The sequence below is a fragment of the Geotrypetes seraphini genome, chromosome 15 (genome assembly GCF_902459505.1).
Source record: "Geotrypetes seraphini chromosome 15, aGeoSer1.1, whole genome shotgun sequence".
In the NCBI taxonomy this organism is placed as follows: domain Eukaryota; kingdom Metazoa; phylum Chordata; class Amphibia; order Gymnophiona; family Dermophiidae; genus Geotrypetes; species Geotrypetes seraphini.
This window is the reverse complement of record NC_047098.1, coordinates 35,354,377-35,381,734: the sequence shown is the minus strand read 5'-3', so window position 1 is coordinate 35,381,734 and position 27,358 is coordinate 35,354,377. Positions and strand designations below refer to the sequence as shown.

Sequence of the window (27,358 nt, the reverse complement as noted above, 5' to 3'; positions counted from 1 at the left end):
AAATGTTTACCGAATAACATTAATTGTAAAGGAAAAGAAATAAATCTCCAAAGGTATTGTAAAGTTATATCAACATGCTTATCTATCTGGTGAAATTCACATACACTCAGAAATGTGTAATTTGGCCAGGAGCCAGAGCTCCTATAGCCAAGCCCACCACCCAATCACTGTGTATGGAATATTATAGTAATTTCATAAAAGTAAAGGGACCTTTTAATTCCCAAAAGCTAAGTGAAAGTCTTGCTTTCAATGTTACAAATGAACAAGTGAATTACTTTTATGAAATTAGTTTAAGAAGTACTCAGACCCCATTTACCTACCCCTCATTCAAAGGAACTCAACGCAAGATGTTTGACAACCTACTAGCGACGCAGGCAGCAAAACTTAACTACTCCATCTCCAACTTGCTGACAACAACAAGCGATTTCAAATCATTTCGAAAGGGAATCAAAACCCTGCTATTCAAAAAATTTATCCAGATATCTTAACTCTTCCCCTGTCCTCTCCCCTCCCTTGTAAATCCCTCCCCCAAAAGTCTCACCCTCTCTTGTAATTTCTTCTCTTCAAAGTATCAACCATGTATACAGCTCCCTAAATTGCAATTCTCCTGGAAATGTCCAGTTAGCTTCTTTTGTAATCCATCTAGAACTGCAAGGTACAAGCGGAATAGAAGTCACTAATGTAATGTAATGTAATATTCCATACACAGTGATTGGGTGGTGGGTTTGGCTATAGGAGCTCTGGCTCCTGGCCAAATTACACATTTCTGAGTGTATATGAATTTCACCAGATAGATAAGCATGTTGATATAACTTTACAATACCTTTGGAGATTTATTTCTTTTCCTTTACAACAAATTTCCTTTATTGATCTCCTGTTTCACGAGATTTAGTCTAAAGTTTCCCTACTTATTTGTCTTTTTTTCTCATTTTCTTTCTTTCTTTTCTTTTTTTACCGAATAACATTAGCCACTTCTGTCCAGGACTTCCTGTCTTCCAATCTCCATTTTACGCAAAGCTCTTTTTGGAGCTGAAGCCGGAATGTGGGAGGGCTGGAGGCAGAACAGGGTGGGTTGGAGGCAGGGTAGGGGTCAGAACATGGCAGGGCCATGTGTCCGGGTTTGTCCGTTGTTAAATAAGGTAATCCTAGCCCTTCCTGTAAAGAAGGAAGAGGCAGAAGTAGGTAAAAGTGCTGCTTGCTAACTCCTACCTACCGAAGGGATCAGGGAATGGGTGAATGATGAAAATGACTTTGCAAGATATGGGTTAAAGGCTGACATTTGCGGGGTTTAAAAAATGTATTTATCTTATGGTGGAGGTCCAACAAGCTTGTTTGCCTAGGGCCTGCCAAAAAGTTAATCTTTCCCCTCCTGCTATTGACTGCTGCTATCTATCTATAGGGTGGTGCATACGTTGTGAAGCTGTTTGAAGAATACGCCACTGGACCCGCTGTTTTAACAGTAGTGCTCTTGGAAGCCATTGCAGTCTCCTGGTTCTATGGTAAGACAGAAACATTGTAGGCCAGGAGAGGAATGGGAAAGGGTGGAGTGAATTGAAAGCTCTCTGTACAGACTCGTATAGAGACTTTCTACTGAAGGTCATCTCAGATCAGTAATGACCCAAAATCATAACTAGCCAGCTGCTGCAACTGTCCTGTACCAACAGGAAATGAAGGTCTCTCTGCTTCTGAGCCACCACTCCAGGAGCTTTTAAAAGTATCAAACCACTCAAGAAGCGAGTGAGAATGGAGACGTTCCTCATGATTCCCAAGAGTTGAGTCTTCAAAACAGGGGTGTGGCACATCAGGAGGACAGCGTTTGAGGGAAGCTTGCATTGTGTGCTTGCATTGTGTTGGGTGGATGAGGTGGGGAGGAGGGTGAGTGAGTGTATGACGCTTGAACTGCTGTGACGTCCGTGATGAAATTGTGATGGGTGCATGAGGGGGAGAGGAGGCAGGCGGGTGATGTGGAATGTGCGATTCTTGCACCGCTGTTATCCTACACTCATGCGACTTATACTTCTGCAGACTCCTGTGAATTAGTTTAGCCTGATATAATATGTTACATCACCTTATGATTTTCAGGAAAATGTGTTTTAAAACAATTATCAATCATTTCCATATATATGAAGTTTAATGATCCACGATGTGGCATGTGAACACTATTTCTACTTTATCATTCAGTGTATATTACATGTCTGACCAGTTCTTTTGTTTGGTTAGATTCGTTGTAGGACGTTTCCTACCTATGTATATTACGTTACAGAGATTGGCTATGTGAACTATCCATTTTTATCACATTGTATGATTACAGGTCAATTGCTAGATGTTTCATTATAAAATGAAATTTTTCTATAAAGATGATTAAGCTTAAAAAAAAAAAAAAGAAGAACCTACATAATAACATGGTAAATGAGGCAAATAAATCCCATCCATCCAGTCTGCCCAGAAAGGTCTCCGGGATTGCACCTGACGCTCCATGCAGGTTAGACCCCTCTCTGTTTTGATTCTGTCTTCTGTGCAGATTACCTCCCCACTTCATTGTTAGAGTGTTTCTGCCTCTCCATGCAGGTCACCCTTCCTCTCTTCATTGTTGGGGAGTACCTGTCGTTCAATGCAGGTTACCACCCGTGTGTGTATATTATTTGCATGAGTCATCTGGGTTTTATTTTGAGTGGACAAACTTTATACTTTTATTCCAACCTCTGTATTTATCCCATTCCTTTCTGAATTCTGTCACTGTTTTGTCACCAGTCCAGTGGCATAGTGAGAGGTGCCCGGGAAGGAGGCGCCCCTCTGCCCCCCTCTCCTTCTCCGCTCCCCCCCTGCTGCATGTACCGCTAGTTGTTCACTGCTGTGAGTAACAACTTCAATGTGCTCCTCGCAACCCTAGCGGTTCATAGATGAAAGCACATGGGACAATCGCGTGCGGACAAACCCGCTAAGACAAATGCGTGCAGGACGTCAAGTTGTGGATTCAAACTTCATGATGCTCCCTGTGACTCTGGGTAAGTCACTTAATCCTCCACTGCCCCAGGTACATTAGATAGATTGTGAGCTCACCGGGACAGCCAGGGAAAATAATTGAAGTACAGTGGTACCTTGGTTTGCGAGCATAATTCGTTCCAGAAGCATGCTTGTAATCCAAAGCGCTCATATATCAAAGCGAATTTCCCCATAAGAATTTATGGGAACTCAGGAGATTCATTCGACATCCCCAAAACTCGTCTCATTAATTACCAGAGTTGTATCTTTAGCAACGTCTCCACCGCTGTTTCTGCCACAGACCTATCTATAGTGCAAAATATAGACAGCAGATATCAATTCTCATAACGGACACATTTTGATCACTAAATTGAAAATAAAATCATTTTTCCTACCTTTTTATCTGGTGATTTCATGAGTCTCTAGTTGCACTTCCTTCTTCTTTAAATCCAATATTTCTTTCTTTCTTCCTCCTCCCCTTTTCTTTCTGTCTCTCTTTCTTTCTCTCTCCCCACTGCCCCCCTCTTTATTTCTCTCTTTCTTTCTCTTTCTCCCTGCCTGCCTTTCTTTTTCTCTCCCCCTGCCCCCCCAAGCCATCGCGCCGATTTCTCCACTTCCTCGATTCTTTTTCTCTCTCCCTGCTGCCCCCCACAAGCCACCACACCAATTTCTCCCTGCTTGTACAATCGCCGGACCCACAAGACTTCACCTCCGACGTCAATTCAGACGTTGGAGAGGAAGTTCCAGGCCAGCTAGGCAGCAATTGGCTGGCCCAGAACTTCCTCTCTGACATCAGAATTGACATCAGAGGTGAAGTCTTGTGGGTCCAGTGCTTGTACACGCCTGGCCTGGCTTGGGGAGGAAGGAAGATCACAAAGGCAATGCGATCAACTCGCGTTGCCTTTGCGATCTACTGGTTGATCGCGATCAACCATTTGGGCACCCCTGCTCTATTCCTTTCCTAATAATTCCCAACCAGTGGCATAGTAAGGAGGGGTCTATCTTGGTGAGGGCGCAGGCACCCGTCCTACTCTCCACCACCCCTACTCCTTCCCTGCCCCTCACAGCCACACATGCACACCGCTTCCCTTCCCCCGTACCTCTGTAACATTCCTAGCATGAGCAGCAACCCCCAACCTGCTGTTGCACCAACATCGGTTCTTCCTCTGACATCACTTCCTGGACCCACGCCTAGGAAGTGACATCAGAGGAAAAGCCAACGCTGGCGCGACAGCTTTTACCACCGTGAACTGTGATTTTTAAAAAAACTTATGTGGCTTGATAAAAGGGGCCAAAATGAATAATTACTGGATTGTTGGTTTAACATTGCCTCGGAAATGAATGTGACTGTTGGGCAGACTGGATGGACCACACTGGTCATTTACTTTGTTGCTATGTTACTTTGCGCTTATTCACATTAAATATCATCTGCTGATTTAGTAAGTTCATCCTATAATTTCTCAAAGTCTGCATCTGATTTAACAGCTTTGAATAGTTTTGTGTCATCTGCAAATTTGATTACATCATTCGTTGTTCTCATATCCAGATCCTTGATAACAAAGTTAAATAGCACCAGTCTTAGTACAGATCCATGCGGCACTTCACTATTCACCTTCTTCCATTTAGAGAACTAGCCAATTAACTCTACTTTCTGTTTTTGGACTTATAACCAGTTCCCAGTCCAAAAATAGAACATCGCCTCCTAACCCATCACTGTAGCAGGTGGTCTCCAAGGACAGCAGGCATATATTCTCACATGTGGGTGATGTCATCCACCGAACCCAATACAGACACTGCCAAGTGCGCTGTTGCTTTAAATTTTTAGGCAGTGCCCATACTGTGTGCATGCCGGTACCCTCCTGTCCGAAGTTGGCTTGCAGGACCATCAGTTCAGTAAAAAAGTGGATTGTGAGAATACATGCCTGCAGTCCTTGGAGAACACCTGCTACAGTTAAATATCTTTGCTTTCTCCGAGGACAGGCAGGCATTATATTCTCACAAGTGGAACTCCTAAGATGCCAGGATCATGATTTATTCCCACCGTAAATAAGCCATGCAGCAGCATTTTGTACAACTTGCAATGCTCTACATCTGGAGGATACCATCCCCAGGTATAGGGCATTGCAGTAATCCAATTTCTATAGTATCATACTTTGAACCACAATTCTGAAATCATAATTTGATAACATTGATTTCAATCTGTTTAAGAGTTGCATTTGAAAATAAAGAATATTTACATACAAAACTTGATCTCTCATGGATAAAGTTGAGTCTAAAACTTAGAAGTCGGATTTTCCTCCTCACTGAAATTTCATCTGTCTTTGTAGTGTCTTCTACTCTCTCCACCATTAACAATTCTGTTTTGGATAGGTTCACAACTAACTTTTGATGCTGCATCCACACATTCACAGTTTTTACACATAGTATCAATCTATAATGCAATTCATTCTGCCAATTGGACATGGAGACCACCTTCCCCCTCCCCCCTGAATATCATCTGCAAATAATTAATCAGTAACTAACATCCAGATCTTTAAACACACTGACCAAACATATAAGAGAAAAAAGTTATTCATCTCTCTATTTGGGAACCCTATCTGCAATTTCTGACTCCAAGAGCCCGTAGCCAGATTTTGAATAGATTAGGGGAGACTTCTCATTAGGGGAGGTGCATTCTGTCCTTTTCTTTCTGTTGTTTTATGAGAATCTAGATTTGATATCTATAGGTAGGTTTCGAATGCTAACTGGTGGAATGGATCACTCCACAGAGTATCTTAGGCCCTCTTTTACTAAGGTGCGCTAACCGATTTAGCGTTAGTCTATGGATCAAGTTTCAAGTTTAATGAGATTTTTGAATAATCGCTTAATCTTGTTTCTAAACGATGAACATAATAAAATTACAATATTTAGGGAACAATACAATACTTAACAATGAAATAAGTCCGAGAGGACTTGTGACAAACTTAACATACCCATAAACACAAGGAAAGAAAGGAAAGTGAAATACAAAATCATTAAAGAAAGCAAAACAATCATGGAAAAAACATAAAGCAGGGAAAACAGAAAGTAGCCATAATATTAAACAATAAAAATAAAAGTGACCAGAGAACTGGTTAATTAATTATCAAAGGCATCTTTAAAAAGAAAGGTTTTTAAATTACTCTTAAATTTCTCCAGATTACGCTCTTCCCTTAAATAAATAGGGAGAGAATTCCAAATTTGAGGTCGTGTAACAGAATAAATAAATTGCCGTCTAGTGTTAATAATCTTAAGAGAAGGGATCGTCAATAAATTCTGTTCATTAGATCTCAATGTTCTTTTAGGAGTATAAGGGATTAATAGTTTATAAATAAATGCTGGGGTTTTATAAAGGAGGGATTTAAAAGTAAGTAGGCATAATTTATATGTTATCCAGTGAGATACAGGAAGCCAATGTGCTTTCCTAAGAAGGGGAGTTACATGGTCAAATTTCCTAGTTTTTGTTATAAGTTTAATAGATGCATTTTGAATAATTTGTAAACGTTTTATTTCGTTCAGAGAAATTCCCTTAAAAAGGGCATTACAATAATCAATTTTAGAAATCACCAAAGAGTGAATGAGGATATTGAGGGATTTTGAGCAAAGAAATTGAGAAAGTGAACGGATTTGACGCAGCCTATAAAAGGTTGCTTTAATAATATTACTAATGTGATCATGGAAAAGTCAGTTTATGATCAAAAATCACCCCTAAAATTTTAATGTTGTTAACTGATTGTAGGGGGACATTTTTTATGGAAATAGGAGAGACAAGTTTAGAACTATCTTTCCATGGGAAGAGCATCACATTAGTTTTATTAATGTTAAGTGCCAATCTATTAGTATCTAGCCAATGGTAAACTTGATCAAGCTTCTTATTAATCGCTATGATGTCAGAAGAGTTACTAGCATCTAATGGATGTAAAAGCTGAATATCATCAGCATAGCAAATACATGAAAACCAACAGATTTGCACAAAGTCATCAATGGGGCAAGAAAAATATTAAATAATAGTGGAGAGAGAATAGATCCTTGAGGAACACCATACGTGGACTGTGAATTTTTAGACATCAAATCATTAAAGAGAACAGTAGAAGTACGATCTGTAAAGTATGATACAAACCAGGAAAAAAACTTGATCTGTAATACCAATAGATTGGAGTCTGTTAAGTAAAAGTTGATGATCGATTGTATCAAAGGCTGCAGAAAGATCAATAGAAATTAATAAAACCGATTGATGGTGATCTAAAAAGTATTGTATAGAGGTGGACATACCAATCAAAGAGTGTTCTGTACTATGGTGATTTCTAAATCCGGTTTGATTTGGATGTAGAACGTTAGTTTTTTCAACAAATTCTGAAATTTGGGTAAAAACTACCTTTTCCGTCAATTTTGCTAGGAAAGGAATGTTTGCTATTGGTCTGTAATTAGATGGATCCTCGGGACTAATTTTTTGGTCTTTAATAATAGGTCAGATGATTGATTTCTTCCAGGCCTTTGGCATAATGTTTTGACATAGGCTTTCATTAACTAACGTAAGAATAAAAGGACCAAAAATTTCAAAGTAACGTTTAAAGATGAAAGGTGGAATTAAATCTGCTTTAGAACCCTTAATATTAATAGACTTAATAATGGACTCAATCTCTTTAAGACTCGGTGTATTGAATTTTGAACATTTTGAATATAATGATTCTGGAATAGTTTGTTCATGATCAGCCATTGCATGATAATTTGCTGTAAAAGTATTTCTGATTTTGTTAATTTTGTCAATAAAGTAATCTGCAAGTTTCTGAGCAGTGGGTAAAGAATTGGCGGCTTGAATTTGTCGCTTATTTGAAGATGTTAATGACTTTAATATGGCATAGAGAGCTGAGGGGTTTTTGGCTTTCAAAATTTTGCCTGAATAAAATTTCATTTTTGCTTGATTTACTTTTAATTTGTAAAATCTAGAATGCTCTTTGAATGATTGGGAATTGGCTTGAGTTTTATCTTTTCTCCACTTGCGTTCTAATGATCTTAGTTGCTTCTTAATAAGGGCAAGTTCCGTTGTGAACCATGGATTCGCGATTTTTCGAGCGGGAATGAATTTAGATTGTAATGGTGAAAGTTTATCTTTTTTTTTTTTTTTTATACACCAATTTTTAGTCAAATTTTAATGTGAAACAGCTTATCAACAGCTTTACAACTGGAATATCAAGAGCTCAGTTGAAAGTTTATCTAATAATGAGTTTGTAGATATGTTCCATTGATTTAGTAAATCATCCAAAGGAAGAGTTTTAGAATCAGAAAAATCCAATTCAAAAGTAGTGCTAATTGGATCTAAAGAGAGGTCACTAAAGTTTCTAAAATTGATCGTTTGATGTTCTATATGAGGTAAGTTATGTGAAATGGAGTATGTTATAGAGATTAGGAAATGGTCTGACCAAGGGACTGGTAGACAGTAATTTACAGAATAATTGTTTATTTTTGATGCGTTAGTGTTTAGCGCATGCTAATCGGTTAGCGCATTTTAGTAAAAGTGGGGGTTAGTTTGTTTTTGTCTTTTGGTTTTGGTCTCTTAGTATGCTCCTTTTTTCATTATTTGTCACAGATTCTGGATCTAGGACAGGATAGGGGGAGGGGGTTTATTGCTGTATGTTCAATTTGTTTCTCGTAGGGAGTTGGTACTGCTCTCTGCAGTAATTTTTCTTTCATAGACCTTGGATTTCATGCATGATCCAGGGACTTTAAGAATCCAGGTCCTTGGAAGGCTCGTTTAAAGGAAGCATATTTTAGATTTGCCAGAGGCTTTCAGACATTTGCCTAGGGGTCAACGGGTGCTGTGTAGGAAGATGAGTTTATTGGCCAAAAAATGTATTTTACAATTTTGGACAGTCCCTGACCCCCCAAAGTTTTGGCATTGGCGAAACCAATTACATCAGTTGGCCATCTGGAAGGCGAGAGATGCTGGAAGGACTGAGAAGCAAAAGTTGATGTTTATGAATATATGGGAACCTTACTTACAAACCTTGCATCCTAAGGGCCGTAGTGCGGTCTTAAGATGGGTTTCCTAGAGTGTATTGATGTGTCATAGTGAGGTGAATTAGAGAATACCATTGGGGGGAGGGAGGGTTTTGGGTGGGGAGGTGGAGGGTATTTATGCTTCTTATTTTATATTATTTGATGCATTGTTGTTGTATTATACATAATGTGATACTCTTATATTGTTTTTGATATTGTATGCATCAATAAAAATTACAAATGCTGGGTTTTACTAAATCGCGGAAGAGTTTCTTACCGCTGACGGCATGGTAGATGCCCCAAAGCTCATAGATGAGTGTCAGTGTACTTACCTCACTGGTCCATGGTAAGAAGCTCTTCCACAGTTTAGTAAAATGAGCCCAAAATGTTTTGTTTTTATCCAATCCATGGTTTTAACACTGTGGCTTGATGGCAATTAAGTAAGTGCTCAACAAATTCTTCCAACTGTTTCAAAACTTTCTGAATGATTTTTCCCCCAAAAGATAATACTGTAATTTTCAATAATTGTGTCTACCAAATGTTCTTTCTTCAGTACAAGTTTTACTGTTACAATTTTCAACAATTTTGACTTTTTCCCAGTTTCTAAAGATTTATTAATAATAACAGCCTAAGAAGGTACAACACACCTGCCTAATTGCTTGATTACAGACAATGAACAGGGATCTACCATTGATTTAGTAGGCTGTAATGCTTCTAATAGAACTGACACTTGTTCCTCCTTCACATTCTTAAATTCGGACTACCATATAATCTCTACTTCATTCCCTTCAAGTCTTACATTCTCTACTTTCAAAAATTTCTGTTCTGGCTTTTTGGATCATGTACTCCAGAAAATCTCCTGCAATTGACTCTGGTCTTTGAAATTTTACAATTTCAAAAAGTTATTTAAATCTATTTACTGCATGTTTTATCCTTTCAGAATAGTACCTATCCCTTTCTATTTTACAAAATTCTTGATATTCATACAATCTAAAATGGTAATTTGTCATAATCATCTACATCCCTAGTCTTTCTTCAAATTTGCTCATACTTCCTCAATTCTCTTCTTAAATTCAAGAGAAGTGATGCTGGAGTTGTGGTTCTCTTGAACCTTGAATGGTTTTTTTATTCTGTACATTGTATCAAAATTCATAGGAGCTACTTGGACTGACAAAGAGGTCTCCCAATTCTTAAAGAGTGTATCTCTTGTGACCCTCTGTAAAGGCACCTTGATATAGTCATTTGGCGAAGCTGAAAAAGATCAGAGTGAGGTTCTTCCTTTGTTTCCATTTTAATGGGAAGAGCTTGACCCATTTGCCTTACAAAGCCACTAAAGGATATGCTCTCTGGCAAACTTACATCTTTGAGATGAAGGAGAAAGATCAGAGGGTATGCCATAGGATTCTTCTGCTGAATATTCTGGTAAATCTTTATCTGAGTGGTTGGAGATATCTGAATCAGATTCCTCAAAATTTTCTCTTCTAGAAGAATCAGGGAGTGTATATTGAGAAGAACATTGGGTTGATGCTCTGACTTAGGAGATAACTCCTCTGCTAATGAAGACAAATGCATGGAATAGGTCTGTGCAAATCCCGATGCTCGACATCAAGCAGAGGTGTATGACCTCATCCTCAATCTATGCCTCAACATAACCTTGGGCTGGGCTAAGGCAGGCAAAGATGCATTTACAGCTTGTGTAGACTGCATCTGACATAGCCCTCAAAGCTCTTGTTTGAAGATAGCCTGGATGTTTTCTTGGAGAGTCAGCATCTGCACCAGAAGAGACATCAGTGTAGAAGCAGTCTGCGGTGCATGTTGTCTGGGCATCAGAGGTCTCAATGTCAAGGCACGCCTGGGAGGAGATATGATATGTAGTGGCTGTAGTGATGGATGGTGATCCATGATGTGTTGACCCTTACTATGCGTCAAGGAGATGGACATCTGTTATGCCATGCCTAGAAGGGGAGGAATGTTTGTGCTTCATAGCTTTCTTACTTGATACCTCCCTTGATTGGTGAGGCATGGATGGAGACGGTGTTAAATCTTGAATCTGCAGAGAGCCCAAAGTTCAATGCTTTCTATTCGGCATCGGTACATGTTTTTTTAATACCAGTGCCGGTGTTGATGCAGGCTGCATGTCTGGTCCCAAATCTCCCACAATGCTTAATGTTAGTGCTAAACCAAAAGGTTTATCATACTGGATTTATCTGGCTTTTAGTGACCTCTTTTCCATACACAAGCGCAGAGTTCACAATGAATGTCCCAATGGTCAGAACCCAGAAACCTAACACACCAATTATGGGGATCAGAGCCTGAAATAATCCATTACACTGAGTGCATTTCCTGAAGCTGAACCTTCTTTAACATGGAGGGAAAAACAGCAGACATGAAGTCAAAAGGCCCAGGCAGCTCACGTGAAAAATATACTGAAAAACATTGATGCTCCCTGGGATAAAAAAGGACCTCAAAGTAGCCCAAAAGACAAAAATTGAAAAGTTGACAGAATTCAACCAAACTTCAGGGAATTGCTAAAAAAACAAACAAAAAGAATTATGAAGGCAATAACAAAAAAAACTAATGTTGAGGAGATACTGAAGACACAGCTTCTTGGCTCCATGGAAAACTAAAAATGGATGGTCCCATGAGCTGACATTGGGTGGGAAGACCCTGGCACACGAGCGATATAGGCACTGCCTAAAGTTCTAAAGTGACAGTGCACGTTCTGTGGGTTCTGTGGATGACATCACCCACACGTGAGAATATAATGCCTGCTTATCCTCGGAGAAAATCTAGATGCATTACATCAACCGGCTCACCTTTATCCACATGTTTATTTATACCTTCAAAAAATGTAGCAAATTGGTGTTTGTCTACATGTTCAGTAATTTTGTTTATAATTCCTTCTACCATTTTGTCTGACATTGACATCAGGCTTACTAGTCTGTAGTTTCCTGGATCACCCCAGAACCCTTTTAAAGAATAGGCATTATCCTGGCCACCTTCCAATCTTCAGGTACCATGGATGATTTTAATGGCAGGTTTATAGATTACTCTTAGGAACTCTGCAATTTCATTTTTATACCATCCAGTCTGGGTGATTTAATGTTCTTTAAGTTGTCAATCTGGATGTGTGATGCTTAAGCTTTGCATTATTGCTTCCTGCACTGTGGGGGTTCTTTTATTAAGGCGTGCTAACCGATTTAGCGTGTGCTAAAGATTGGCGTGTGCTAAATGCTAAGGTGCCCATAGAATATAAATAGGTTAGCGCGCCTTAATGAAAGGACCCCTGTAGGTGGGAGGCTTGTACTGCTCCTGTCTATAGTGCTCTGTGTGTGTGATGGGGGTTGTGTAGATGGGTTCGGGACACAACTGCTGCTGCTGCCTGAACTGTTTCTGTTCTGTGGTGGGCAATGTGTGTGAATGTATGCATGTATATATTAATTATAATCACTTATATGTGAGTTAATTGCACTGTTGCTCCTTCCTTTGGTAGGGAAGAGTGTGGTAAGGGGAGTGAGTATGTATCGCTTGTACTTCTGCTGCCTTAGCTGTATCTATTTTGTGGTGAAGTAATGTGTATGTGTGGATGAATTATGATTAAGAAACAAAAAAAAATGGAACAAAACATAAGAACATAAGCATTGCCGGGTTAGACCAGGGGTCCATCGTGCCCGGCAGTCCGCTCCCACGGCGGCCCCCCAGGTCCATGACCTGTAAGTGCTCCTAACCTACAACTTCCATACCCTGTTTGCCTAATGTCCAGTGAAGTAACCCTCTATCTGTACCCTGCTATCCCCTTTGCTTCCAGGAAGTCATCCAGTCCCTTTTTGAACCCCATTACTGTACTCTGTCTTATCACCTCTCCTGGAAGCAAGTTCCAGGTGTCCACCACCCGTTGAGTGAAGAAGAACTTCCTTGCATTCGTTTTGAATCTGTCTCCTCTCAGTTTTTCTGAGTCTCTGGATCTCACAGGAACCGTAAAATGATAGGAATTTATTGACATAAAAATTCAAATATCAACACAAAACCATAAAGCGTGTGAAAATTCCATATAATGTCAATTGCTCATGCAGGTAACAACTTATGACATACAAATCATAGCTTGTATTGGGTCCGCTATTTGAATTTTTATATTAATAAATTCTTATCATTTTATGATTCCTGTGAGATCCAGAGAGTTTTGTTCAAAGGTCCTTCTCTATTCTTTGCACCTGTTGAATTATGATTAAATCATTTGTATGTAAGAAGCTGAAACTGCTGCTGCCTTCTGTGGTAGGAACAGTGGTTGTGTGGCATTTGCAATTCTAGTGCCCCTTGTGGTGGGAATGGGTGTGGTCAGAAGAGTAGATGCATGCTGCTTTTACTACTACAGCTTTCCCTCAGTATTCGCGGTTTCCCTATTTGCGAATTCAATTATTCACAATTTTTTTTTTCTATTTGCAGGCTGCCCGAACCTCCTCGGACTTTACCTGGTAGTCTAACGGTGACACGGGGAAGGAGCGATCTTCCTATACTCCTGCTTCGTGCAGAGCCGTCATCAAAAATGGCTGTCATGAATGCCCGTTGTAGTCTCGAGACTGCAACAGGAACTCACGGTAGCCATTTTGATGACGGCTCTAAATGGGGCAGGAGCATAGGAAGATTGTTCCCGCCCCGTGTCGCCGCTAGACCACCAGGTAAGGTCCGGGGACACAGGAGGGAGGCGGGGGTGGGTCAGAGCCAGCCCAAAAACTTATTTGCGACTTTTCCATCTTCATGGGCTGGCTGTTCACCTAACCTCTGCGAGTACGGAGGGAGAGCTGTACAGTGTAAACCTTCCCCCCCTTTGTAGGAAGGGTTATGGTGAGAGTGGGTGTGTGGGTGGTGACCTTGTGATGGAATGGGATGTAGTGGGGAGAGTGGCTATGTGTTGCTTGAATTGCTGCAGTGGGTTGAGCGTGGTGGGGTCATTGGACGTGTGGCACTTGTACTGCTGCTACTCCCTGTGATGGGGAGAGCCGTTGTGTGGCACTAGCACTTCTGGTGTCCCCTGTGGTAAGTGGTGTAGTAAGGGTGTGTGTGTGTGGGGAGGGGCTTCCACCCCAGGCATGGCCTTGTTCAGGGCACTGGCATCCCTCCTCCCCTCCCCCCCTTCCCACTCCTCCCCCCTGCTATGCGCACAACTCTTCCCTTCCCCCGTACCTTTTTAACTTCAGCGTGAGCAGCCACCAACTTGCTGCCCGCGTCGGCTCTGGCGCTCTCTCTGATGTTATATCCAGAACCTGCATCTAGGAAGTGACGTCAGAGAAAGCGCCGATGCGGGCAACAAGTTGGTGGTTGCTTGCGCCGACGTTAAAAGGATGCAGTGAAGGGGCAGGGAAGAGAGCGGGAGAGGGGTGCCGCTCACCCTCACTATGCCACTGCCTGTGGTAGGCAAGGGATGTAATAGTGAGAGAGGGTGTGTGCGGCTTGTACTGCTTCCCTCCTCCCTCCCCTCCTTGCTAGAAAGGGGTATGGCGGTGAGAGTCAGTGTGTATTGCTTGTACTGTATCTCTTCAGTCGCAGGATTGGGGAGAAGAGAGTGTGTTCCTGGCTCTGAAGTAGTTACGCCTCTTTTTTGCATTTCTAGGCATCACTCAGTTTTGTAACGACGTGAAGGAAATGTTGGGGTTCAGTCCAGGCTGGTATTGGCGGATCTGCTGGGTGGCTATCAGCCCCCTCTTCCTTCTGGTGAGCTTGGCCTCTTTGAAGAGCTATCTTTCCATGTGGCACCTCTCCTCCTGCCAAAGCTCTGTGCACTTCTGTGATGTTAGCACCTTCCTTGTATCTAGGGCTTCTGATTTCAATTTGAACTGAAAAAAGCACCAATGAAACCCTGCAATGTAAAAACCAGAATAGCACCTCTTCCTCTAGCATTTCCTCGCCCCCATCCTTGGTTTGTCTTGTTGTTGTGTATTTTCTAAACAGATAACTCCCAAGTAACAGAATGTACAAATTTTAATTTCACCATGAAAACACCGTTCAACACTGTTTTGTTTTGTTTTGTTTGTATCCTCAGAGATCACCTAATTAGCTGGAAAAGAAACACCTAAATTTATAAATCTGGAATAAAAGTCCTACTTTAGAAGTAACAATTTTTATTATGACAATGCCAGCATAAACAAATGATAACAGTACAGCTCATGTCATATATAGAAACTAAACTTTCTTCCCCCAAGCCAAGAAGTGACAAGCTGCTTTATGAAACATGTCAGATAAAGACATTATAAAAGCGCTAAAGTACAATCCAACAAGAACAGTTAAAAAAATAAAAATAAAATAAAGGGGGGTTTGGGGTGTGTACCCCCCTCCATTCAACTAATTATACAGAACAACTGACTGACAATCGATATGCTCCACCTCAAAAGCCACCCTTCCCCCCCCCCAGAAATCCCTCACTGGAAGCACTCTGGAAATAGTCATTCCCAATATTAGAACAGATCATTGAGAATTAAACTTCTATAAATCCCGGAGATAGGGGTCCCAGAGCTGCAAACAGGCACGGTGACGCTTAGCAGAAATACGAACCTCCTGGACTTCAAATAAAAGTCCTACTTATATCCCACCTTATCATGCCATCTCGCATAACACCAGTCATCTTGGTTTTAAAAAATACATGAAATCGGAAATTAAGAGCAGCGAGTGGCAACGATCAATCACCTTTTCACATCCTGATTCAGGCCTTTTGTATTTTCCCTCATTTGCAGTTTATGATTGACAGTCATGGGTTGTGGGCGGGACCAAAATAAGCCAAAGTGCAAGTTTATAAGGACAAAGAGTTTAGTGTCAACAGCAACGCTGAGAAGATAAATGTGTATTTAAATATTCCCTTTTATTATTCACAGAGAAAAAAAAAAAATAAAAGGAGAAAAGCCTGGCACAAATAATTTAAGAGAAGACAGTACACGCTCCCTGCATGACTGTGTAATAAAAGCGAACCAAATAAACATCACAGTCGTTACTAGGCAAACCTAATCTTGAAAAGCTCTCTGGAAAGTAACAGAAAAAAAAAAACCAGAGCAAGCAGTAGTAGTGGCTGGAATCTGGCTGTGCTATACTGAGCCTCTAAAAGTTCCTACACAACACATACATACAAGTCCCATCCCACAGGGAGCAGGGACTTAACCACCAACAGAACTTTTCTAACCAGTCACCAGCCCGGATTTAAGAACAAGGAAAAGCCGCTTAGGTGAAGAATTTGTGCTAGGCACCGGTAGGCACCCCTGACTTAAGTGGAAAAAGCCATTTAAACACATCGCCTTCATCATGGTTACAGAGGTGATTTATGATATCTTACACCACTGTAGAAATGTATATTGGTACCAGAACCAGTATGTGTCACATAAGGATAGCTTGTATCATATACTGTAACTTTCTGTCTGTCAAATTAGGATATAACTTGTACTAAAAACCTTGCACCATAAGGATAACTATAGCAAACTGTAACCAGTAAACTGTATATTATGCATATTAATATTAGACCCTAGTATATATCAAGTTAGGATAAAAATTTGTATCGTAAACTTGTACAGAAATCTGTTAATCGTTCTGAGCTTTTGGGGGATAGAAATTGAATTAAATAAATAAGTGGCATTAGGCGTTGTAAAGCACCTCTGTAGTTGCGATTCACATGAAATGTAGGCCTTTAAAACCCCGGCCTATATTTCCAGCGCTTACCTTTCACAAAGCTGCGATCGAGAAACAGCACCGCTGCATGATTGACATGCGATCAGTGGCCCCTTTTTAGGCAGCCAATGGCATCGTTTATAGAATTCGGTCTGAACTGTGCAATCTGTAAGATATTAGTGATTGGGGTGTAATAACCCCAGAAGTAGGCAGGGACTGCCGAAAAACACCCAAATGTTTGACTGCTGTTCATTGTGCATTGGAGCTGCAGTGCTGATGGCATTGGGTGCCATAGATGATATAACTGAAAATATTATTATATAATATGATATAATATCAATTATATAATATATAATTGATATAATTGAAAATATTCCACTTCCATTAATTTCAACTACAAAAATTTTAGGTGTTTTAATCGACAATAAGCTAACATTCCGTCCTCAAATAAGTGCAATAGTAAAAAGTTGTTATTATAAATTAAGAATGATTAGATCACTGGCCCCTCTTTTAGATATTAATTCCCTTAACATTCTGATTCATTCACTAGTAATTTCAAAAATGGATTATTGTAACTCTCTACTAAACGGTATCTTTCACAAAGATTTAAAACGCTTGCAGCTTATTCAAAATACGGCCATTAAAATAATATCGGGAGCAAAAAAATACGATCATGTTACCCCTTTGCTTCAAAAGGCCCACTGGTTACCAGTCTCACACAGGGTAACTTATAAAATCGCTCTTCTGGCATTTAAAACAACGCAGACCAACACACCAGCTTTCATAGATAGACTTCTGATTCCATATGACCCCCCAAGAACTTTAAGATCCATCTCTCAATATAATCTTAATATTCCCTCTTTAAAAATCATTGGCACGCGCCGCACCTCCACGTTTTCTGTTACAGCCCCTACAATCTGGAACGCTCTCCCTTTGTATATAAAAATGGAAAAAAACCTAAAAAATTTTAAAAGCAATTTAAAGTGCTTTCTTTTTAAAGATGCTTTTAACTGAACTACTTTCCCTTAACTATTAATTTTATACTGCTCCCCAGTTCCTAAGTGTTTTTCCCTTATATGTTCCTCACTTTTCTATTACAAGTGTATTTCTTCCCTCTTTTCCTTATGTTTCTATGGCCTACGGGTCAACATTTACCCAGTTTGTACGGTCTGTAGTCTTGTAGTTTATTATAGGAAAGTATGTCTAATTGTCATTTTTGTTAAATGTTAATACTTTTTACTTTGTACAACGCTTTGTAGTATCGAAAAGGCGTTTAATCAAAAATTGAATAAACTATAACTATAAACTATAATAAACTAAACTATAACGATTGCGGTACTGCTTCAGATAAGTCGCTTATTGGAATTTTGCTGCATGATCAGCTTTGAAAGGAAATATTGTATATTTTTTTCCTCACTTGTGTATATTCAATATATATGGGTAAACCAAGAAGAAGAGGACTTCCTTATTGTGTAATCATCCTACCCAGAATGACATATGGCGTAGAGCAAATTGGGCCTAATATGGATGTTTCCAAAAGACTTGAATATATAAAAAAGCCTACTACAGGCTAACTTAAGGGATCCTTTTACTAAGCTGCGTTAGGGCATTAACGCACAGAATAGCACGCACTAAAATGCCACGTGCGCTAGATGCTGGTGTTAGTTCTACCCGCATAGCGCGGGTTTAGTACACGCTAAAAGTTGCGCACGCTAAAAATGCTTTCGCAGCTTAGTAAAAGCAGCCCTAAGTGTGTCTATCTTCAATATTAGCTGTTCTCATATAGAACAAAAAAAGCTACTATCTTTTTCTAAATAGTAGATTTGCTTGCAGTAAGAGACAGGCATATCTTAATCGTGGGTGATCAGATCATAGGACCTCTTATAATTTCCATATTATTTCAGGTCCACATCCTGGCTCTAAATTTTAATCACCTACGCCTGTCCCATCCTACCTGCCTCACCTATTTTGTGTAAAAAAAAACCCACAAAAAACTACAGAACTACATCTGCAAGTGTGGGCTTCACGAGCTGTATCATCAAAATATACTGTATAATAATGAAAAACAATCACTAATCACAAAAATAGTAAATATAAACCCTCAAATCATGTGTAAAGAGGGAAAGCAACTCTTATTTCAAACGGTATAACCTTTACATTACATTAGAGATTTCTATTCCGCCATTACCTTGCAGTTCAAGGCGGATTACAAAAGAGTTATAGATAGTGGGTTACAATGGAAGATCATTGGTGAATTCAAGAGAACTTGAGGAGAAGAACAGGTAGAATCTGTGGGGCAGGAAGAAGGTAGGAGGAGAGAAGGTATTTGTGATGTTAGGAGTGTTTCGGGGATTTCTTGAAGAGTATCGTTTTTATTTCTTTTCTGAATATCATGTAGTCGGTGGTGGTTATGAGTAGGTTGGAGATTTGGTTATCTAGTTTTGCTGCTTTGTTTTGCTAGGAGGCCGTCATACAGTTTTATCCGTTTGCCTTCTTTGAATGGAGGGTGTGTGAAAGGGGCATGTGTTTTTCTTTGGTTGACGTAGTTTGGTTGAGGCGGTTGTTTAGGTAGATTGGGCTGTCTCCGTTTAAAGATTTAAATAGCATGCAGTAGAATTTAAATAGTATTCTTTCTTGAATAGGTAGCCAGTGTGACTCGATGTATGCCTCTGTAATATGATCGTGTTTCTTCAGTGAGTACATGAGTCTCGGAGCTCTATTTTGGATTGTTTGTAGTTGTTTAGTCATTGTTGCAGGGCAGGGGAGGTAGAGGATGTTGCAGTAATCCAGTAGACCTAGTCTTTTGAAGAATTTCCGTACTTGTCTTAAACCAGATCTGGTTGAGAATATATATAGACAAACAAAAGAAATACAACTCTCTCCACTAAGACAAGAACCTAAAGTGCCATCACCGAGCACCTACAAATGACAAAATGATGAGAAAAAAGCCTCAGGTTACAGGGGAGCAAATATAAGTTAAGCTCTACCTACCAAACGTCACTGGCATAAAAAATATTTTGTCAATTTTGCAAGAACAAAAATAGGAATGAAAAAGCCAGAGAAATATTCTATAACTTGACACAGGTCCTCCCCATTTCAGCCAATGTTTTGTGGCAATAAGCCACTTCTTCAGTGCTACTGGACCAATAGTTCTGTGGCTATACCTTCCAGAGCAAGCACAGAAGGTATAGCCACAGAACTATCGGTCCAGTAGCCCCAAAGAAGTGGTTTATCACCATGAAATGTTGGCTGAAATGGGGAGGGCCTGTGTCAAATGATAGAATATTCCTCTGGCTTTTTCATTCTTTCTTATTTTTTTCAGGCAAAATTGACGAAAGGTTTTTATGCCAGTGATATTCGATAGGTAGAGCTTAATTTATATTTGCTCACCTGTAACCTGAGGCTCTTTCTTTCATCATTTTGTCATTTGTAGGTGCTCGGCGATGGTACGTTAGGTTCTTGTCTTAGTGGAGAGCAGTTGTATTCCTTTGTATTTGTGTTATCCAATATATAGCACACACATGTGGAAGAGCAAGTAGCGGCTTGAAAACTTTAGATCTGAACGGTTTTGCCAGGGTTTGTTTTCTGTTTCAGTCCTATGACCCGTTGTCTATTGACTTTTTTTTTTTTTTTTTTTACATTGATGCTCTTTCATTATATGAAAATATTAGAATGTTATAATATTTTAAAATGTAGAATTTAAATATTGAATGACATTGTCTTGTGCCTTTTGTCTTCCTTTTTATTGCTGCTTGCTATTGGATTATGAAAGTGGGAGTTTTTCTGGACCCTTTACTTTGTGTAGTTTAGAACATAGGATGCGCCATTCTAAAGATCCATCATGCCCAGTATTGTCTGATAGTGGCCAATTCAGGTCAAAAGTTCCCCAAGATTCTGTGTGGGGTACCAGATTTTAATTACTCAGTCTAAGATGAGAGCTTTCTGACTGAGGAGAAGCCTGCACCTGCCTTTTGCTGGTACTGTGAAGGCAATAATATTGTCACTATTAGACTACTGCAATGCTCTACTCTCAGGTGTCTCTGTGAAATTAGTGGAAAAACTCCAACTGATACAAAACACTGCGACAAAACTCGTATACTACAAATCAAAGATTTTACCATGTCACACCACTACTTAGAGAACTACTGTACATTGGTTATTGATAGAAAACAGAATAGAATTCAAGACTATGGCTCCATTTACTAAGGTGAGCTAGCGTTTTTAGCGCGCTAAACGAAAAATACTAACGCAAGCTCTATGGAGGCGTTAGCATTTAGCGCATGGGGCATTGTAGCGTGTGCTAAAACCGCTAGCACACCTTAGTAAAATGAGCCCTGTGTTTTGTAGCATTTAAAACCCTATACGATGATGTCTCTAACTTTCTCAGATTTACTGAACTATTAGGTAGATCTGTGAACCAATGTAACTCTTAAGTTTCAAGTTTCAAGTTTATTAAAATTTGATGGTTCGCCTATTAAAACTAAGCGAATTACATAATAAAAGCATTATAGTATAGAACAATAAAACAAGTTGTCTTACATTAACAATTTTCAAGGTGCTATGACAGATTGACAATACAGACGAACTGTGAAACATTAGGAAAGAACATTAGGGGATAATAGTTACAAATTGTAGTTTCCTCAAGGGAAGAAAGGGGGATGATGTGGGTAGGAACAAACGAGTAGGTTGGGGAAGATGTGTGTGAAAGTGTTGATTGTTTACATGTACTCCTAGGAGTTGGACTAAAGGTTAAATGAGGATTTGAAGAGATAAGTTAACAACCTAATCCTATCATTCCAACTCTGAAAGATATAAATAAAAGACATCTCACAGCAAATCATTTCAACTACCAAATAGCAAAAGTGTGGAACTCACTTCCCATCAAAATTTGCACAGCCATAGTATACACACTGTTTCAGTTAAATCTAAAAACATGGCTTTAAAAAAAAAAAATCCCTACCCAGGAGTCCAAAGAGATTCAGACTAATAACACAAGTCACCCAAAACAAAGACAGTATTAATACCTCAGACTGTATATGCAATTTGATAACTCTATGTGGCATGTATAATGCTTTGTAACATATTTAACTAAGTACGATATGTTGCCTGTAACCTTGCCTAGAGCTCTAAATAATGTTGATTTGGTGGGATATAAGATTGCATATAACATAACTGCTCGAAAGTGGTGCTGTCACCTCCCTCCTCCTTCTGTTCTCTGATTCCTGGCCCTACCAATTAGAAGAGCTATAGGAACTAATTCCACTATACTGGGAAGCACAGGAAGTCCCAAAGCTTAAACTTTACTTGTCAGTACAGTATTCAACTCCTTTTATCTGAATAAACTGCTTAACCAGCACTGATCATGGATATTCCGTGGAACTAATGGGATAGAGCATTAAATATCCTTACAGTCCATCTCAACACTATGCGGTCAAAGCCAATGGTGCATGGGGGAGTGAGGACATGTCCTGAGAAAGGTGGCATTAGCTATCCAGATAACTGGTTAGATAAAGCTAGAACTGAAAACTTGCTGTTTTAACTTTGTATGGTTTATTAATTGAGACAGGATATAGCAGAACTAGAAAAGGTTCAGAGTTAGGGCAAAAAAAATGATAGAGGGATTGAAATATGCCCCCTAGAAATAGGGAATGCTTGTTTTAACCTGTAAAACAACACAAAACCAAGATGACTCCCCCCTCCCCGAAGAAACTGAATGAAACTAGTGATCACCAGACTGAAATTTTGAGGTTGATATTCAAAGCAATTTACTGACCAGGAGAGGTTCCTGGCCAGTTAAATCACTTGTTCAGGGCTATCCACTAATATTCTGAGGCACCTAACTGGTTTTTGCCATTGAATATCACCATAGACAGCTACACTGAAAGCTGGCTTTTATGTGGGCAGTTTAGGGGTGAAGATGGCACTTAAGAAGTTATTCATACATAAGTACCTCAAAAGACAAGTTCAACTAACTTTTTTGAGACCTCGGTGGTGTTGCTACGTATGGTATAGTTCAAGTACACGCAGAGTATACACACCCCAAATCGTCATCGGTCTCCAAATTTTAAAGTGCTATTTTCATATATAAATAAATGTTTTTATACTTTTTTTAGAATTCCCAACAAAGAATACTTATCTTAGTTGGTATGCAGAACTTATGAGGTTAAGCAGCCATACTGAACTACATAAAACACAGTCTTATCTTTTTGTGGTGTCACTTAAATGCTGAATATCACACTTAATTGCATATAAGATAGCTAGCTGTATAAGCCCAGATATTCAAAGCCGGTGCCCAGACATGGCCTACTGTTGAATAATTCCAATTTATATCCACTACTGTAGAGGAGTGAAGCACAAGATAGGATATATATTTCTAAATGGAGAAAAGACCTCAGTTTCTTCCAGGGAAAGAGAACAATCACCTGGAGGATCTCTATGTCTGCCGTATACAATTTTAAGCAGCATAGGAAAAAACATCCCTGGTCAAAAACTCCATTGTAAAATAATATCTGAAAAACTGTTAGCATACAGTCCAGAACATCACAAGTCACTTATCTTTTTGATTCATTATCCTCCAGGTGGAAATAGAATCCAAACAGTTCGATCAATGTCCCCACATTAACTTTCTTCTAAACGTGGGAACAGATATTGTTGAGACTGAGGTCTTTTCTCCATTTAGAAATATATATCCTATCTTGTGCTTCACTCCTCTACAGTAGTGGATATAAATTGGAATAATTTTTGTGAATTTTTAGTATATTCCTCTTGCTATTTTGGATTATTTTGCTACTGTTGAATATCCAGGAATAGCACCATTGGTGGCATAAAAAAAATACCCAGTCACTGGCTGGATATCACCCCTATATTTTTTTTTTCATGCAGGACATAATTAAGCTGTTGAATCTGTTTCTGTAGGATATGGATAAGGTAATCAATACAGCGGGATTCAAAAGCAATTTGGAAAAGGCCATAAAAAATGATAAGTCAGGTAGACTTGGAAGATTCATTGCTCATCCCTGGAAAAGGGCAATAAAAATAGATCTACTTTTACAACTCAAACCAGGCCACAGTTAGAGATAGGCCTCTGTGCTTGATGAACCTTGATCTGAGTCCGCATAGCTTATCTTATGTTCTTACACAATGCAATGAAATTTCTGCCTGTTTGCGCCATTGACTTAGAATAGTTCTGTAACTCCTTACATTCAGAATACCTGTTAAATTACTGACAATAACACCTCACATTTTCTATTCCAGACTTCTGTCCGTTCTTTCTAAATCCCACACGTGTCTGCAAAGCCACGTGCAAAGCCGCAGTAGGAATGCTGCTACGGTAAATAGGAATTGAACGGGCTTCGGTGCATTTACTGCGGCAGCATCGCTGCCACGGCTTTGTAAAAGGGGCCCTTAGATCTTCTCAGCAAAATCTATTTCCAGTTTTCTCTTTTAGGCACCTTAGACTTGATTCAATTACAGACTCTGTTTTTAATTTAACAGCGCTAACCTCGTGGAATCACCTCCCAACACATTTGAGAATGGAAACATCGTTCACTAAATTCAGAAATGGTCTCAAAACTCAACTACTTTCATAAAGCAGTGGATCCTAACCTAACATCTTGTTTTATACTAATAGGATTGGATAAAAAGCGCTGATGGCAGGCCGTGGGACTTGTGTATGCAGTGGAATAACTCTAGATCAGTGGGTCTCAACCCTGTCCTGGGGACCCCCCAGCCAGTCGGGTTTTCAAGATATCCCTAATGAATATGCATGAGAGAGATTTGCTTACCTGTCACTTCCATTATATGCAAATCTCTCTCATGCATATTCATTAGGGATATCTTGAAAATCTGACTGGCTGGGGGGTCCCCAGGACAGGGTTGAGAACCATTGCTCTAGATCTTTATATCTCTCTCTAAGGGAAAGTGTAATTACCTTATTGTTTTCTGTCCTTTCATAGCTTTATATGTATCTTTATTTATATAGAGAGAGGTTTATTAGCACTGAATGTAAACTACCTAGATGGTCTACATTGGCAGTATATCAAAATCTAAATCGACTTGATAGAACACTTTTCAGTTATCACCAATTATAATGATACCCTATTTCTGATGTGCTGAAGGATTCAAGGCTGCTTGAATGTGCCTGTGGGGCTGAGGTGTGCACAGATGGTGTAGCTGCTATAGTGATAGGATGTGGCATCCACCGCAATAACCATCATTCTAGTGGTGGAGTTGCTGCTGCTCCATACCTTCTGGGCCCTTATTTGTCTTTTCCTTGTGTTTTTATAGTTTATCATCTGCAGTTTTATGGCCAGTCCGCCAGAGTTGCGACTCTTTGAATATGATTATCCCTATTGGACCACCATTCTAGGTTACAGCATCGGTACCTCATCTTTCATCTGCGTTCCAGCCTACATGATATTCCGGCTGCTGAGCACTTCAGGATCCCTGAAAGAGGTATTCAGTGGAGGAGAGGTTTCATGGCACCTGGTGACTGGAGGTGGGCCTGGATGCAAGGCTCCTTCCCAGAAGCCTGAGGCATCAGTTTCAGTAAATGCAGCATTTTAAATGGTGGCAGTTGTGACCCCAGTTGGCCTCTCCCTTTTCTCTGATGCTGTTTGGTGTTATGTACCATGTACCACTTTCTGATTGCTTTTTCCTTTCCTTTTCACAGCGTATTCTAAAAAGTATCACTCCAGAAACCACCACGGAAATCCCCTTTGGAGGCATCCGGATGAATGCAGTTTAACATATATACAATATTTGAAGATATCTATAGATACATATATACACACAATATATAGGACCCTATCTCCAAGATAGCTTCTCTCACCATTTTCAAGAGAGGACTGTTCTGGTAATAGGACAGTTTAGACTCTTCCTTTACCCTCGTCCCTTGGATGGAGTTTGCAGACAGTAAAGGGCATTCTTTCCCATCCCGCAAAAGCTCAGACGTTGCAAAAGGCTGCTCGTGCAGGAAGACCCCATTTTCCAATCTTCTCACTGCATGTAGCCTTCAAAATAGAAACCTTGGAGGAATTGCACTGTTGCAAGTCTGTTCTTTTGCAGGCTCAAGGAAGTGTGTGTGTATGGGTGTGCATAAGTAAAGATTCAAATTTGAGAGAGAGAAGAAATTACATTATATCAACCACTATAAACTCAGTGCGCTAAGGATTATGTCTAGCACTAAAGTAGAAAAAAAAGTTCTTAAAGGGCCCATTAATCATCAGAGATTAGATAAGTTACTATTCCTGCTTTGAAATATGATTGTACTCAGTAGTGTTATAAGGGAGGGGGGGGGAAGGCCAACTGTCACAGGTGTTGTCTTCGTGAGGGGGAGCCAGCACCTCTCTGCCCCTGTACCTCTTTAACTCTTTGCTGGTGCAAACAGCATCTCCAACTTGCTGCCTGGGCCAGCCTTGGCCCTCCCTCTGAAGTCACTTCCTGGTCACTTCCAGGCCAGTCTTCTTCACAGGACCTGTTCTATGAAGGAAAAGGGAAGGGTACATCAGAATAGACCTCTATATTACTGTGGTTTGAAGGGAGAGAGGGTAAAGAACCTATAATATCAAAGTGAGATACTCTGAGCCTCTTCTGGGACTTGGTAACAAGAATACATTCTGGAAGTCACTTCCTCAGAGTCATTAAAAGGATAAGCAAAGGTCAAGCTAATCTGGCAAAGGGTCCTTCACTTCATGGAATCTTTGGTGTGTCTAACCGAGGATCCTCTAAATCTGAAGGAGAAACGGTCCTTGTTCTCAATTATGTCAGGCTGAGTACACCCCAGCCTGATTTAAACCAGCTTGCAATCCCTTCTAGTTACTGTCAGAAAATGATATCTAAAGCCCAGAATTTTATTTCTTGTGTAATTTTTTTCTTATTGTTGAGTGAAACTTAAGATTGTCGATAGAGGTAAGAGATTCTTTGTGAAGGAAATGTATTTAGCATCAATCATAAAAACCAGGGTGTAAAATATGTGAGGTGTGGGGGGGGGAGGGGTAAACATGGGTGATAAGATAGATTGTAACTCTATGAAAAGACTTGTGGCTGTGAAATTCGGGCCTGTGTGAAGCTATGACTTTCTCACTCTGTCCAGGAACATTCCAGCTGCTAGTCAAAGGGAAAGGAATACAAACAGTGAAGGCTGTGGCAACCAGCTGGCTGTAACCTCTGGAGTCCCACATCATAAATAAAGTTTAAAGGAAGAGTGCTGGCACCTCACTCTGCAGTCCTGGCTTTAGGTTAGAGGGATAAATCTGCCAGGTGTCTCTGTACAGTGTCATGCGAAAATGTCAGTAGAGGGAGGCAGGGCCAACACACTAATAAACCCATATGACAAAGAAATGGGTGAATCTCATGAGAGAGAGAGTGAGGCTCTGCTGAATAAAGAGTTAAAGAGGATACCCATTCTCCCCTAGGCATAAAGAGTTGTGGAATCACTAGTTTAAAAAAAAAAAAAATAGCTGTCCAGTGACTCACTATGATGTTAAAGGGGATGCAACTCCTTTCGTATGGGGAAAGACAAAAACAGTTAGGGCTTTTCAGCTTGGAAAAGAGACGGCTGAGGGGAGATTTGATTGAAGTCTACAAAATCCTGAGTGCAATAGAATGGGGGTACAAGTGGATTGATTTTTCACTGTCAAAAATTACAAAGACTAGGGGGGATACTCGATGAAGTTACAGGGAAATACTTTTAAAACCAATAGGAGGAAACTTTTTT

General features: G+C 39.9%; 1 protein-coding gene across 6 annotated transcripts in view; it reads left to right on the top strand.

The window, feature by feature from the left end:
- The window catches only part of SLC6A4 (solute carrier family 6 member 4), a 95,423-nt gene extending 68,306 nt beyond the window's left edge, over positions 1 to 27,117 (top strand). For all 6 annotated transcript variants that reach the window (XM_033921793.1, XM_033921794.1, XM_033921796.1 and 3 more), the window contains 4 exons: positions 1,400 to 1,499; positions 14,606 to 14,706; positions 24,928 to 25,095; positions 25,313 to 27,117. In XM_033921793.1, the coding sequence (XP_033777684.1) occupies positions 1,400 to 1,499; positions 14,606 to 14,706; positions 24,928 to 25,095; positions 25,313 to 25,387 (444 nt within the window). In that variant the 3' untranslated portion in view covers positions 25,388 to 27,117. The remainder of the gene's footprint in view (positions 1 to 1,399; positions 1,500 to 14,605; positions 14,707 to 24,927; positions 25,096 to 25,312) is intronic.
- Positions 27,118 to 27,358: the final 241 nt, after the last annotated feature.